We start from the raw sequence: 15,482 nt of genomic DNA on the forward strand, positions 1-15,482 counted from the left end.
GACTCAATAACCGCATTAGTAAATTTGCAGACGACACAAAGATTGGTAACTCGGTTCTCACTGACGAAGACAGGCAAAGCCTCCAAGAGGATTTGCACAAAATTTCAGCTTGGTCGGATAGATGGGAGATGCCCTTTAACGTAGACAAGTGCCAGGTCCTTCAAGTTGGAACGAGGAATAAAAAGTTTGATTACGAAATGCGCGGCGTTAAACTCAAAAGCGTTCAATGCGTCAAGGACTTGGGGGTCAAAATCGCGTCAAACCTCAAATTCTCACAGCAATGCATCGATGCAGCAAATAAAGCGAACAGAATGTTGGGCTTCATTAAAAGAAACTTTTATTTAAGAATAAAGATGTAATACCTGCTCTACAACAGTTTAGTCAGACCCCACTTGGAATATGCGGTACAGTTTTGGTCTCCTCACCATGCAAAGGATATTGCTAAATTAGAAGGTGTTCAGCGTCGGGCAACGAAAATTATCCCTTCCTTGCGCAACAAATCCTACGAAGAAAGGCTTTCTACCCTTAACATGTTCTCTTGAGAAACGTCGCCTGAGGAAAACTGATCGAATGTTTTAAAATACTTAATGGTTTCACGAATGTAGACAGATCAACATTGTTTATGATCGATGACACTTTGCGCACGAGGAACAATGGCGTAAAACTCAGATGTAGACAAGTAAATTCAGACTGCACCAAATTTTTCTTCACCAACGTTGTAGTGCGAGAATGGAATAAGCTCCCATCATCAGTGGTCCAGTGTAACACGATTGACTCCTTCAAAAATAAGCTCGACCGTCACTTCCTTCAACTTAATATCAACTAGAGTAGAAATGCAACGTTTTGGAGTCTTCTGATTAATGTAAAATCACTTAGGTTTAAGGACAGACCACCAAGTCTGGACCATGGGGTCTGTGTGGTCTGATTTTCTATGTAAAATTCTATGTAAAAGTGCTAAAAAAATAAAGGCCTTGATTTAGTCAGGGGAGTAGACACAAAGGACTAGTTCAGATGTAGAAAATGATATTGAAGAAAAAAATAGAAGGAACTGGGTATACAAAGCTACAACCTAAGGGAGAGGAGGCGGTGGATGAGGGAGTGGCCAGCGTGCGTTCCACCTGCCGCTACAAACTGGCCATTTTTCAGTCACCGCCGAGTGGCCACAGATCCCTCACATGCTGTCCTAAAGACCACCCTTCAACCCGGACTCTAGATTCTCTCTAAACGAAGATCAAAGATGATTTCCATGGTGGTGGTGGGGGGGGGGGGAGGCAGCATAACCATAGCAAGATGGCACCACTACAAAAACTTGCCTGCGCCATAACGGGCTGGGGCCGACCACCAGGCCCCACCAAGAAAGCTTACCGGCGCTACAGGCAAAGCGTAAGACAAAAAAATCCAAACACAGTCACCATTAGTTTATTTCACGGTGACAGCGGCGAGGAGACTTTGATAATGCCACGCCCGTCACCCTTCACACACTCGCCTCCCACCAGTCAGCCCTTCAGCCCCTGCCCGCCAGCCCTTCAGCCCAACGCCCGTCAGCCCTTCAGCCCCTGCCCGCCAGCCCTTCAGCCCAACGCCCGTCAGCCCTTCAGCCCCTGCCCGCCAGCCCTTCAGCCCAACGCCCGTCAGCCCTTCAGCCCCTGCCCGCCAGCCCTTCAGCCCAACGCCCGTCAGCCCTTCAGCCCCTGCCCGCCAGCCCTTCAGCCCAACGCCCGTCAGCCCTTCAGCCCCTGCCCGCCAGCCCTTCAGCCCAACGCCCGTCAGCCCTTCAGCCCCCGCCCGTCACCTCAAGCACATAATATAGCGCTTTAAATCATGTTGTGTTGCCTCTCCGTCAAGGGAAATGTTTATCAGCTTGTATTTAATCCCTCCGAGATCAACTGAGCCTTCAATGTCAGAACTTTTTGAGCCCGTTGAGCCGAAAGTTTTGTAATGAGTCCTTTTTGATTTCACAACACTAGTCCAGGCATCCCTCCTTCCTTCCTTCATTCTTTCATTCATTCATTCTTTCTTTCCTTCCTTCCTCCCTTCCTTTCTTCTTCCTTCCCTGTTTCCCTCCTTTCCCACCTTCTTTCTTCTCTGCCTTCCTTTCTTCCTGCCTCCTTTTCTTCCTTTCTTCTTGCCTTTCCTTCCTTCCTTCCTGCCTTCCCTCCTTCCTCCTTCCTTCCTTCCAGCCTTCCCTCCGTCCTTGCTTCCTTTCCTCATTCCTGCCTTTTTCCTTCTTTCTTTCCTTCCTTCCTTCCTTCCTTCCTTCCTTTAGCCAGTAGGAAACGTTTATACCAACCTCTTATTTCACCTATCACAAACATCACCGACGTCTTCATATGTCGAAACTTTTACACTCAGTAGTTAAGGATGCGTTAGCCAGTCTCTTCTTCTCTCCCTTCAGCCAATCACGTGACAGCTCCCCTCTCCTCCGTATCCACCAATGAGAGCATGTGTAGGCCTTCCCCTCACGCCTCCTCAGCCAATCAGAAGCGAGGATGGGACGGATCGAGAGGATGCTGTGGAACTCGATCTTATAATCTCGTCATTTGGCTTCGATTTCTCGGGTCAAATCGACGTTGGTTCTGAAGCATCGACGCGGTCTTGATGGGGATTCGATATTGTTGCTCTCTCCTACGGACATCCAAGCTTCTATCCTCCACACCTGAAGCCTTGAGATTAATTAACAGGTAAGTTAGAGGTATAAATCAAATATATGTGTTTTGTAGTGTTTAATTCCTTACGAGAATGAAATAATGTGGAATTTGATCTTGTAGACACTTGATTATAGAGGATTTAACACTGTTATGACTAACTCCTTGTATTGATCATGTACTACTGGAAACTATAGGAAGAGGTAGTGTCAAGGGGTGCGCGTGTCCTCAGTGCTCATCTCCGTCACATTACGGTATAGGTCATGTAATACTTTTTCTTCTTTAATAAATCAATGGCCCTTCACTTGACTATTTAATTAAAGGTAAAGTTAAGGACATACTTCATAGCTGCTCGTGACCTCGGTGCTAATCTTCGTAACATTATAGGTCAAGTCTTGTTTGTTTGTTTGTTTGTTTATGCAGGTCACCGTATCCTGGTCAATGGGTCTTGTGGTGATGGTGATGGTGGTGGTGGTGATGTGGGTGGTGCGGGGCTCGAACCATGAACACAAGCCTCTTGCCCTCCGCCCTCCACTCTTTGGTATTTCTAATTTTTTACGTGACCTATCTGTCCTATCTATCATTCTGTCTGTCTCTATCTACCTATGTACATCTGTTTATCTATCTGTCTATCAAAAGCTAATGTCTTTATGTCTAATCTAACCTGGCTAACCATCTATCTATCCCATCTGTCTATCTGTTATTCTGTCTATCCCTATCGAACTACTTATCTACCTCTATCTGTCTATCTATTTATTTATATATCTGTTTAAATCTCTATATAATATCTGTATAGCTATCTGTTTTCATTTGGCTGTTCAATATTTATCTATTCCATCTGTCTCTGTCATTCTATCTATCCCTATCTAACTACCTATCTACCTCTATTTGTCTGTCTATCTATCAATCTATCTATCTATCTATATATATCCGTCTGTATATCTATTTCTTAACCTGACCGTCCATCTATCACTCTTTCTATCCCTATCTACCTCTACCTGTCTACCCCTTCCTGTCTCTCAGAGGGTGGACAGGTGGGTAAGCAGGTGGAGGAGGAGGGCGTGTGGGGGAGAGCTACCAAGGACCTGCTGTCAAGGGCTTTACCTGCTGACTTCTGCTCCGTGGTGCTGCTCTCCGATGCTGATGTCCTCCTGCATTCCATAGCCCAGGTGAGAATGTGTGTGTGTGTGTGTGTGTGTGTGTGTGTGTGTGTGTGTGTGTGTGTGTGTGTGTGTGTGTGTGTGTGTGTGTGTGTGTGTGTGATACCTTTGTTTTTACCTGTAATTAGCATTTTTGGGGTTCTCTTTTTCTTTCTTCCTTTCTTTCTTCCTTCCTTCCTTCCTTCCTTTCTTTCTTTCTTTCTTTCTTTTTTGATACCTTACTTTACCTGTTATTTGCTTGTTTAGATTCTCTTTTTCTTTCTTTCTTCCTTTCTTTCTTCCTTCCTTTCTTTCTTTCTTTCTTTCTTTCTTTCTTGTTTGATACCTTACTTTACCTGTTATTTGCTTGTTTAGATTCTCTTTTTCTTTCTTTCTTTCTCCTTTTCTTCTTTCTTTCTTTATTTTCTTCTCTTTATCTAGCTAACTATCTATCTATCTATCTGTCTATCTATATCTTTCAGTGTATGGCGATGCTCTAATATGCTTTCTTTTTTTCATTTATTTCCTTTCTTTCTCCTGTTTATGATTTCTTTAATATATATAGTACATGTCTTTCTTTTTTTATTTTTTTTATTCCTGTTCTGTTTTTTTTCTGTCTTTCCTTCCTTCCTTTTTCCCTTCTTTTCTTCTTCCTTCCCTTTTTTCCCTTTTTTCCCTTCTTCTTTCTTCCCTGCCTTCGTTTCTATATTTCTATATTTCTGTCTCTGTCTCTATTTTTTATTCCTCTATATATCTCTGTTTTCTGTTATTTCTCTCTTTCTCTGTATCTTTGTTTTTCTATGTTTTGTTCTGTATGTCTTTTTTTCTCTGTTTATCTTGTTTTATCATCTGTCTTTATTTACCCTTTCCATATGTGTTATTTTACTTATTTTCTCTCTTCCCTTCATCCGCCTGTTTCTCTGTTTCTTTGTTTTCTTTCTTTCTATGTCTGTGTTTCCTTTTTTTCATATGTTTTTATTTCATTTCGTTTCCCTTCATTGGCCTCAGGAGCTCGCGGGAAAGTGGGGGATGGAAATGATGCTGGTAAGGAACAACGCCTCCTTCTCTGGGCTGCCGAAGGTGGTGGCGGCTGCGAGGAAGGTGAGAGAGACAGGTAGATAGATAGATAGATAGATAGATAGATAGATACATAGATACATAGATAGAAAGATAGAGAGGCAAAAAAAGATAACAAAATAAAAGGAGGAAAATAAGAAACGAGAAAAATATAGGTAGATTTAGACAGAAGAAACAGAGAGAGAGAGACAGACAGACAGAGAAATCATTAACACTACACATCCACCGGCCATTTTTTTTTCCCCCATCACCACATTATTTCACCTTCATCATTACCATACGTTACCTACCTGTCGTGTCTCCTTTCTCCTTTTAACAGGTGAGGCGGCGGGCGTGGTGCGTAGCCGTCGTTGTAGCAAGCACTGACCCAGCCTTCCTTCTCGCCTTCGCTAAAGAGGTAGGTTAACTTCTGCACAATTCATTACTTATCCTCTATTCGTTTTTCTTCCTCTTCCAGCATATCCCTTCGTCAGGCTCTCTTCTCGCTGCCAATGTCGCTGTTTTTCCCATCACTTTTCTTATATCTTTTCCTTTATCTCCTGTTTCTTCCTCGTCTCTTAATCTGTCCTCTGCCTTCATCCCTCTGCTAACTCCACCCAGCATCCCCCTTCCTCAGTGTCTTTTCGCCGTCAGAGTCGCAAGGGTCGGCTTCTGGTGTGGGAGACAAGGCTGCTGGTGGTGACGAGTCTGCCGTCCGCCAAAGCCAGTGCCCTCCTGCGTGGACACTGGACTTTTGCCATGATGAACTGTGTGCTGCTGAACCTGAGACCGGCAGCGCTGAGGTGATGGTGGCGGTGGCAGAGATAGATAGATAGATAGATAGATAGATAGATAGATAAATAGATAGATAGATAAAGTCGAGTGATGTGTGTGAAAGGAAAAACAACAACAACAACAACAACAGGGAGGATGTGAGTAATTGATGAGAGAGAGAGAGAGAGAGAGAGAGAGAGAGAGAGAGAGAGAGAGAGAGAGAGAGAGAGAGAGAGAGAGAGAGAGAGAGAGAGAGAGAGAGAGAGAGAGAGAGAGACAGACAAGAAAGCAGGCACACACACACACACACACACACACACACACACACACACACAGAAACAAACAAACAAACAAGAAACACAACATTCAACTCAAAAACTGACAAAAAAACACGAAAAACAAGAGAAAAACACCAATTAACCTAACACATAAAGCTCAGGTAAAATGCAATCCCAGGTGTTTCCCACAGGGGCGAGGCGCTGGTCTTCCTGCCATACAGCCCCGGGGGTCGGCGGGTGGTGGTGGGCGTGGCGAGCTGGACGTCACCGGGGGGTCTTGCACCTCACAGCGACTCCCAGCTCTTCCCTTTCAAGTTTGCAGAGTGAGTGAATGCATGTGTTATTTTAGGTGGTGGGGGGGAGGGGGGGGGGAGGTGGAGGGGGGTATGTGTATGGGGGGTGCGGGGTATGTGTGTGTGTGTGTGTGTGTGTGTGTTTTAGTACGCAGCATTTCTTCGTCTGTAGCCTGTTTCTCTGTATTTCTTTGTATTTCCCTTATATTCTGTAGTTGTTTTTATTTCTGTATTTCTATATCTCTTTATTTACGTAGTTCCCCGTATTTCTTTGTGTTCATCTTTCCTTTCAAGTTCGCAGAGTTAGTGAATGCGTTATCAGATGACATCCTTGTGCAATGAAGCAGTCCTGCTCTTCTCAGTTTAGCTTTGGAGCAGCTGTCAGCGCTGTGTGAACAAATGGGCCTTGTCATCAATGAAACTAAGACGAAATTTCAAGCCAGTGGGAGGAGAGTTTCTCATCTGCCCAGCATTAATGGCACTCCTTTAGCTAGAGTTCCTACATACAAGTACTTAGGCGCCCCTGTCAGCTTCCAGAAATCTGTGCAGAGCGTCACTCATGTTCAGAACATCTGCCTTCCTAGGTTAGCTCCTCTTAAGGTTTTGGCTAACAGGGGCCTTGGAGTCGGCATCCCTGTCCTCAGGATGTTTTACCTTTCTGTCGTCAGGTCCCTCATTGATTATGCTGCCCCTGTTTTGGTACAGTTTAGTGCGGCACAGCTTCACCCCTTGGAACTTATTCAAAATGAGGCCATGCGCCTCATTCTGGGGTGCCCCAGAACTGCAAAACTTGAGGTCATGAGGGCAGAACTGAATCTGCCTCGTGTTGTGGACAGAATCTGGGAAATTACTTGTCGCACCGTCAGCCGCCTGCTTCGTGCTGGTGCAGTGCCCCTTCACCAGGCACTGGTAACTCTGCACCGTGACTCCAGGGCTCCTGTTACCTCCTACCTTAGGAAAATTTATCTCATGTTAGCAGAGACTGGTGTGTTAGAAGCGTGCTTAGGCCTAGTTTACTCACCGGCCCAACCTGCCTGGCCTCCCTATCGTGTCAGTGTAGACGTTGAACAACTACCTTTCCCTAAACGTGATTGGCTTCCCCATGTCCTCCAGGATCACTTCATGGTCAAACTGTCCAAGTACCCCCGTGTTCGGGCTGTCCATGTGTACTGTGATGGCTCCGTAGATGGCAGCAGGTCGGGCTGTGGCGTGTTTATCCGGGATTACGCTTCCCCCACCCAGTACACTGACATTGAGGTTACCAGGCGGCTGCCGGGGTACCTGTCCTCGACCCGGGCTGAGCTGTATGCCATCCTTGAGGCTCTCCACACTGTAGCAGCTTTGCACGAAAATGTCTACTTGTTTGTCGATAGCCAGGCTGCATTGCATGAACTTGTGTCCTCCTCCCCTGCCGACTGTGATCTTGTAGCTAAGTGCCTGACTGCCGTCCGTGCCCTTGAGGCCACAGGTGCCACGGTCCACTTCACCTGGGTGCCCTCTCATGTGGGCATCCAGCACAATGAGAAGGCAGACTGCCTTGCTCGCCGAGCCCTTCAGGATGACACAGTGGACCCTGGCACTGACTATACGCTTAGCTATGTTAAGAATAGACTTAGGCATTGTTCACGTGATAGCATTGCTACCCAACTCAGACACTGCTGTGACAATGGCAGCGCCAGCAGCCTCCACTATGTTAGTGTCTCCCAGCGCTGTGTTTACCCCTATGGGCGACACAGTGCCCCTCAGGATGTGGTAGCAATGCGCCTTAGGCTAGGCTATAGGTACTACTGGGAGGTTAGTAACTCCCCTGGTGTCTGCTGCACGCTCTGTGCCAGGCCGAGGGGCCACACACTGCATCACTATGTCATGGAATGCCCTCTCATTGCTAAGTTTAAGCCACGGGACTGCCTTGACCTGCCCCAGACAATTTGTTGGCTCCTGAACCATGATGTCCTCCCTGCTATCCTCAAGGAACACCCTCAGTTTGCACCAAGGTGGTGATGCCGTGTGTGGCAGCCTGAACTACTGCCGTGCTATACAAGGCTGTGATCTCTGCAGTATTTTACTTTAAGGACCAGTATTACTCTATCTCTGTATTCATTCCCATCTAGTGCTTGGGCAATGTTCTCCGTCCCCACATTTTATTGTCTTATTGTCCAGGGGGAGGTACTGCCCCCTCCCTTGTTGTGCTTTCCTTCCTACCATTGTATCTTTTTAATTTCCTGGTGCTCCCTTCACATGTATTAATATTTGTATAATCTCACTCTGTCCTGCCTGGGGGTAGGGATGGCATGTTCCTCCCTTCTCCCTTGTTGTTTACCTGCAACAATAAACTATCAATCAATCAATCCTTTCATCCCTCTTTCCTTTCTCTCTTTCTTTCCTCTTTATTTCTTCCTTCCTACGACTTAAACACCTCTAATTCCAATAGTTTTTTTCTTCTTCCGCTTCCTCTGTCTCCCTTCTCTCCTACCTATATACTTTCCACAGCCATTGCCTTTCGTTCCTCTTTCTTCTATATTTCTCCCTTCCTATGACTTCAACACTTCCAATTCTAGTATAGTCGCTTTTTCTCACTCTCTTCTTCCCATCGCCTCTCTTTCTTCTATATTTCTTCCTTCCTACGACTTACACACCTTCAATTCCTGTATAGTCCCTCTTTCTCCCTCTCTCCTTCCCATCGCCTCTCTTTCTGCTATATTTCTCCCTTCCTACGACTTTAACACCTGCAATTCCGACTCCTCTTCAGCTTCTACGGCGCGACCATACCCGTTACGGCGCTAATCCTACCGCCGTTCTGGAAGGTTGTGGACGCCGGGGCCGCAGATAGTTGGTCCAAGTACTCGGGAAGGGATTGTCTGCTTATGAAGGCGTTAGCGAGGACCCTAAATTTCACCTTCCATCTAGACAAGAGTTCTAACATTGATGAGGTGAGGTGGGTTGGTGTGTGTGTGTTTGTATATGTGTGTGTATGTGTGTGTGTGTGTGTGTGTGTGTGTGTGTGTGTGTGTGTGTGTGTGTGTGTGTGTATTGTTCTCTTTTTTTGTATTTCTGTAGTTTTTTTGTTTCTGTATTTTTCTTTGTATTTTTCTAGTTTTCTGTAGTTTTCTATTTTCTGTTTTCTCTGTGGTTAAGTTTTTTTTTATATATTTAATTGTATTTCTGTATTTTTCTTTATTCCTCTGTAGACTTCTCTATTTCTCTGTATTTCTCTGCCTTTACCTGTAGTTTACTTTCCATGTTTTTTTCTAATTTTCTGTATTTTCTCTGTTTCTCTGTAGTTATCTTTCTTTATTCCTCTTCCCTCTCTTTTCTGTGTTTCTCTGGTTCTATGTAGGTTTCCGTTTCTCTGTAGCAATCACTATTTCTTTATTCCTTTCTTCTCTCTCCCTCCGCTGCATGCGTTTCTCTGTTTCTCTGTGGTTATCTTTTTTTCTGTTTATCTGTTATCTTTTTCTCTGTTTATTTGTTATCTTTTTCTCTGTTTCTCTCTCCCTCTGCTGCGTGCATTTTCTCTGTTTCTCTGTGGTTACTTTTTTTCTGTTTATCTGTTATCGTTTTCTCTGTTTATCTGTTCTCTCTCTCTCTCTCTCTCTCTCTCTCTCTCTCTCTCTCTCTGTTATCTTTTTCTCTGTTTCTCTCTCCCTCTACTGCATGCGTTTTTATCTCTATTTCTTTATTCCTATTCTCTTCTCCTAGATCATGGCGAGTCTCGAGGGCGGTCGCGTCATGCTGTCGGGATTTCGCATCATGCTCATCCCACAAATCCTAGAGAGAGTTGACCACACGTACTTCATCGACCGCGCTTCCTTCGCCTTCAGCATGGCCAAGCCCACCACGAGGCCCCAGTGGCAGAGCCTGTACTACCCCCTGAGGCCCTGGGTGTGGCTGTGTATCCTCATCTCCACTGTGGTTGTGTTGTCCCTTATGTCTTTGGTAAGGTGGTTTGGGTGGAGGGATTTGGGTTTGAAGTATATATTGTTTCTTCATTTGTTTGTTTGTTTGTTTTTTCACTGTATTTCTCTGTTTTTATATTTCTCCTTATTTCTGAGTTTCTTCGTCCGTATTCCTCTGTGTGTGTGTGTGTTTTTTTTTTTGGTATTTCTCTATTTTCTTTATTTTTTTCGTATGTATTTCTCTTTTTTTCCTATTCCTCTTTTTTCTCTGTTTTGATCGAAGTCCATAGTTTTCTACGTCTGTATTTCTCTGTACTTCTTTATGTTTCTCTGTTTTTTTCTGTATTTCCCCGGTTTTTCGTCTATATTTCCCCTCTCACGTATTTGGTTAGGCGGCTTGGGTTAATTATTGTTTTAATTTTGAAGTGTAAAGTCTTTCTTCTTCAGTATTTTTTTTCATGTATCCCTTCTCTTCTTCTTCTTCTTCTTCTTCTTCTTCTACTTCTTCTTCTACTTCTACTTCTTCTGTGACAAATACATGATCATAAAAACAAAAAAACGGAGATAACAAAACCAACCACATCAAAACCATCACGCCTTCCCCGTCTTTCCCCCATACTAGATTTTCTACATGGAGGACGAGGAAAGAGGGACGCCAGCACACCGCTCCGCCGTTCTCGACACCCTGGGCATCCTCTTGGGGCACGACATGCAGTTAAGGATGTCCAGGTGGACCGCGGGGTTCGTACTGGTGCTGAGCTGGCTGATATTGGCGATGGTGGTCAGTACAGGTTATCGGGGGACGCTCACGGCCTTCCTCTCAGTCCCGAAGTACCCAAGTCGGCCTGAGACGATGGAGGAGCTTGCGAAGGCGAATGTGAGGTGGGTTGGGTTGGGTTATAGTGAAACCAAATTGTCAAGTCCGTTTTGGCGTTGGCTCCTCTCATATGTTATCTATAGCTTACATATGAGAGGAAAAGATAGGCGTTGGGACTGCGGCAGAGAAGAGGGGAGGATAAGGGCCATATTTTTAAACATTTCTGCGCCCAGGAACACGTAATTTACTAGTCTTTCGTGGGAGTTTAGGGCATTTCCAGGGGTACTTTTATGACCCTGGTGGTAGTCTGAGCCTTCTTCTGTACCGTGAACCTAAAAGAACACTCATTAGAACTCGATTAACCTCCTTTTTGGCCTTTGGAAATAGTGTGTGTGAGGGGTGGGAGCATCTGACAATACCAACCTAAGACCCGCGGGAGCCTACGTCAGACCGGCCTCGACATAATTATTTGGAAGACTTTAGGTTAAGTTAGGTTAGGCTGGGTTGGGTTAATGTTGTTGGTTGTTGTTTGTGGTAGTTATGGTTGTTGTTGTTGATTTGATTTTTTGTTATGTTTTTTTCGCTTTTCCTTTTCTTCATGTTGTTGTTGCTGTTCATCTGTTTTTTGTTTTTTTTTGTTCTTCCTGTTCCTTACGTGTTTTTTTTTTTCGTCTTCCTTGATCTTTTTGTCCTTCTTGTTTTTGTTCTTGGTATTTTCCTAATGTTCTTTTTCACCTTCTCATCATTCTTATTCTTGCTTCTCTTCTTCTTCTTATGTTTTAATTAGGTATCGCTTTTTTTTTTTTTCGCTGTAATGCAACTTCTCTGTTTATTTATCTTATTATTGTTATTCTTGTTTTTATTCTATTTCTTCTTGTTCTCGTTCGTTTTCTTCAATCCTCTCGCTCTTCTTTTTCCTCTTGTTCACATTCTTCATCATCTTTTTTTTCTTTTCTTATTTTGGTTTTTCCTCTTCTTTTCTCTCTTCTATTTTACCCTTACCCAGGTGTGCTTCCCGGCGCCAGAGGAAATGCCTGTAACCCAACTTTCTCTCTCTGTCCCAAGGTCGGTTTTTACCCAGAACGCCACGAGGTTCCTCATGTACTTCCAGGAATCGAACATCCCCGCCTATCGCAGCGTGGGGAGCCGCGTCGACTGGGTGACCTCCGTGGTTAATGGGCTCCAGCAGATTTCGGAACAGAAGTTAGTAGAGTACCCCTCCCCCATAAAAAGAATCCTCCCCCCTTCTTTGAAAAATCCTAGGCTATTAAAAAAAACATCCAACTTTCTACCCCTCAAAGAAAAAAAAAAAACGTGTTCAGCCTCCCAGAAAATACGTATAAAAAAATGTACTTAGACACAACTGACTATAAATATAAAGAAAATGTATCCTTGCCCCCCCCCCACAATTTTTTTTTTTTACTGTATATTCAGACCCTCCTTAAAAAAAACATTAAAAAAACAACGTAGCTATAGATTCAGTTGCCCCAATAAAATAAAACAATTCTGACCCCTCCTACACACACTCCATTTAGAATATAGTGAACTACTCCCTCTCTCCCTCACTTTGTAGCTATAATCTTCAATATTCTCTCGTCCTCTTTCTCATTTTCTCTCATCTTTCATTTTTTCTCTTGCTCGGCGTCTTGAACAGGGGGCTTAAAGTGTCTGTATTCCTCCCTCTCTGTTACGCCTCTTAGAATAATAATAATAATAATAATAATAATAACAATAATAATAATGAGGTTCTCTGTCACCCCGCACAGGAAGGCGTTTTTCCACGAGCGCTACAACACGTTACTTGAAATCGCTGAGCGCTTCACTGAGGCGGATGGTTCCACGCCTCTGTACGTTGCTCGCGAGAATGTCATCCCAAACTACGCCGCCTGGATGATGCCCCACGACGCGCCCTACAAGTCGGACGTTGACCAAGGCCTTCTCAGGATCATTGAAGTGCGTGAAGAATGTTAATATATTATAATCAGAGCCGAAGCATAGGAGATTTTAGGAGAGCTCGGTCACCTTAATTCATCATAGGTTTCATGTTGTTACCCAAAGCGCCGTGCTGTATTCAAATTGATGTTGATGCAGTGGCGTTCTTTTGTGTGTGTTTACTCTGAGTACTTCTTCGAGATCGTGATCATACCCAGAGAACACCAAAAATGCCGTTGTTTCTCCGTCAATTTGAATTTCGCGCTGCTCTTTCGATAACATGAGGCCGGTGAAGACGTAATTAATACAAGAAACGTGTACAATCTTCATATCACTATATAAGCACTGGAGAAAATGATAAGATATTCGTAATATTCCCGAACGTATGCTGGAATTTATCAGTTGCTAAAATATACGTCCGGGGAGAAATTTTTGGAAATTCCCAAAATGTCCGGGATTTCAGCTTCCATCAATAACTAAAAAGCAAAAGAGTGAAATGACGGAAGACGTGGTGGGGGGGGATTAATTCATCGGGTGGCAACTGCTTTGTTTTTGCGTTCCGTCTGTGTCTAGAGAGCAAGATACGTGGGAAAAGTAGAGGAAAGTAAGAAATCCTTGGGGAACTCCTTTTTTTGTCTGTTACCGGCCCTTTGCCAGACGTGAGAATTACCGAAGTGTGTGAAGGACGATGATTATGTTCTTGGGTTTTGAATGATTTTCTTCCTCACACTTTCTGCTTCCCTACGCACCGGTAAATACACAATAATCAACTCAATGCATATAAACACTTCATTCCCACTTTCCTTAATCTGCAGAGGCCGGGTCAGCTCGTCACTTTACAATCCAGCTTCAAGGGCACCGCCATAATAACTTTCCCGTCTTTTATGTCCCTTAGAGCGGCCTAAAGGAGAAATTCACGGACGACATGCTGCGGGAGGCCTGGCAGGAGATCCGGCTGAAGAAGAGAGACCACCAGGAGGCGAAAGTCGGGAGCTCTGTCCAAACCGACGATCACCAAAAGTCTCTAAGTATGAACCATATGCAAGGCGCCTTCTGGATCTTGCTGTTGGGGGCCCTCCTTGCCTCAGGGGCCTTCCTTGGGGAACTCATAGTGGCACCTGAGCGTCTTCGAGGAACCTTGAGGATTGAATACATGAAAGAATAGAAAATAGAGGATATAATATAATCCTTAGACGACTTACATATACTGACCTTTTTAGATCTTTCTTGGGACGAACTCTCAGACCGCCTTCTACATTTCACTATCCATGTTTCTTAGGATTGCACAGATGAAATGTACGAATATTATATCCATCATCATGCAAATTGAGCCGATTTAGTTTGTATGAGGTGCTAGAATCATATCAAAAGTGGCCATATGCATTCCACCATCCATGTTACATTAAATTATATAGATGACTGATAACTGTACGGAAATTATTATCTTCCATATGCAAACTGAGGTGATTTAATTAGTTAGTGTGAGGCACTAGAATCATGTCAAAATAGCCCTTAACAGTAAAAATTGAGCTCTCTGACCGTCTGTAAATTAACGTTCCTCTACCAATAATATTTAAGACTGCAGATTAATTAAACCAATATTAAACGCATACGCCGCTAATATGGTCATTCAATCACCCATTATATGCTAAATGAGCCCATAGATCGAGTTGGTGTGAGGTCTACCATAAAATCTGTGTGGCCTGAAAAACTATGTGTCAATCTATGTAAATCATGTCAAGACGGCTGTAAAGAGTGAAAAGATGACAGCCACAAGAGTAGAAAAAATAAGGTGACCGGCCGTCCAAATATTCAAGCATTAACTAATATATATATACATTTGATCCAATAGAGTAATTATTGATTGATTGATTGATAGTTTATTGTTGCAAGTAAAACAGTAAAGGTACCTACAGAGTATAAAAATCATATCGCGTTAAATATAATCGCTTCATAGGCAATAAAGAGTAAAGAGAAGGAGATGATCAGGTAAAGTAAGGATTGATTGATTGATTAATAGATTCAAATTTGACCTGATAGAGTTGATGCAAAGTACAGTTGTTGTTTACCTGCAACAATAAACTATCAATCAATCAATCAATCAATCACCTCCAGTATCAGGAATAATCACTTCAGAGGCAATGAGGAGTAAAGAGAAGCAGGCGAACAGATAAAATAAAGGATTAATACGTAAATTTGACCCGGTAAGTAATAATGAGGTAGACTATGAGCCATATTATTACACATTTCGGCCCCAAGCCCACTCATTTGACAAGGCTCTCTTAGGGGTTGTGGGGCTTTCCAGGGGTAGTTTTCTGACCCTGGTGGTAGTTTGACCCTTACTCTTTACCATGAACTCAAAAACAATACTCATTAGAACCCGAATGATCAACTTTTCGGATTTTGGAATAATTATTAATGTGAGGAGGGGAAGCGTCCGCGTGGGCCATTATGAACATTTCGGCCCCAAGCATACACATTTGACAAGGCTTTCTCAGGTGTTGTGGGGCTTTTCAGGGGTAGTTTTCTGATCCTGGTGGTTTGGCAAGACTTCTATGCTATGAACGTGAAAAAACACCCATGAGAACGTATTTAAACTCTCTTTTGGCCTTTGGAAATAATTGTTGTGAGCCGAGAACGTCTAGGAATACC

At 43.7% G+C, this 15,482-nt stretch overlaps 1 protein-coding gene across 1 annotated transcript; it reads left to right on the forward strand.

Annotated features, from left to right (window-relative positions):
- The first annotated feature begins 1,455 nt into the window (after positions 1-1,455).
- On the forward strand, positions 1,456-13,995 carry LOC126991663 (glutamate receptor ionotropic, delta-2-like). The gene is made up of 12 exons (XM_050850368.1): positions 1,456-1,765; positions 3,669-3,814; positions 4,793-4,885; positions 5,181-5,258; positions 5,495-5,643; positions 6,084-6,215; positions 8,935-9,115; positions 9,885-10,121; positions 10,704-10,963; positions 11,964-12,101; positions 12,665-12,851; positions 13,726-13,995. Exons 1-12 carry the CDS (start codon positions 1,456-1,458, stop codon positions 13,993-13,995), a joined length of 2,181 nt encoding a protein of 726 aa, XP_050706325.1.
- The last annotated feature ends 1,487 nt before the right edge of the window (positions 13,996-15,482 follow it).

This window comes from Eriocheir sinensis, chromosome 7 (genome assembly GCF_024679095.1).
Source record: "Eriocheir sinensis breed Jianghai 21 chromosome 7, ASM2467909v1, whole genome shotgun sequence".
Classification (NCBI taxonomy): Eukaryota; Metazoa; Arthropoda; class Malacostraca; order Decapoda; family Varunidae; genus Eriocheir; species Eriocheir sinensis.

Bases quoted from the DNA above. Each gene is read 5' to 3' on its own strand.
- LOC126991663 (XM_050850368.1), top strand. From the start codon at position 1,456: ATGCCACGCCCGTCACCCTTCACACACTCGCCTCCCACCAGTCAGCCC. The intron at 5,644-6,083 runs GTGATGGTGGCG...TGTTTCCCACAG, and splicing joins CTGAGACCGGCAGCGCTGAG to GGGCGAGGCGCTGGTCTTCC. The intron at 10,122-10,703 runs GTAAGGTGGTTT...CCCCCATACTAG, and splicing joins TGTTGTCCCTTATGTCTTTG to ATTTTCTACATGGAGGACGA.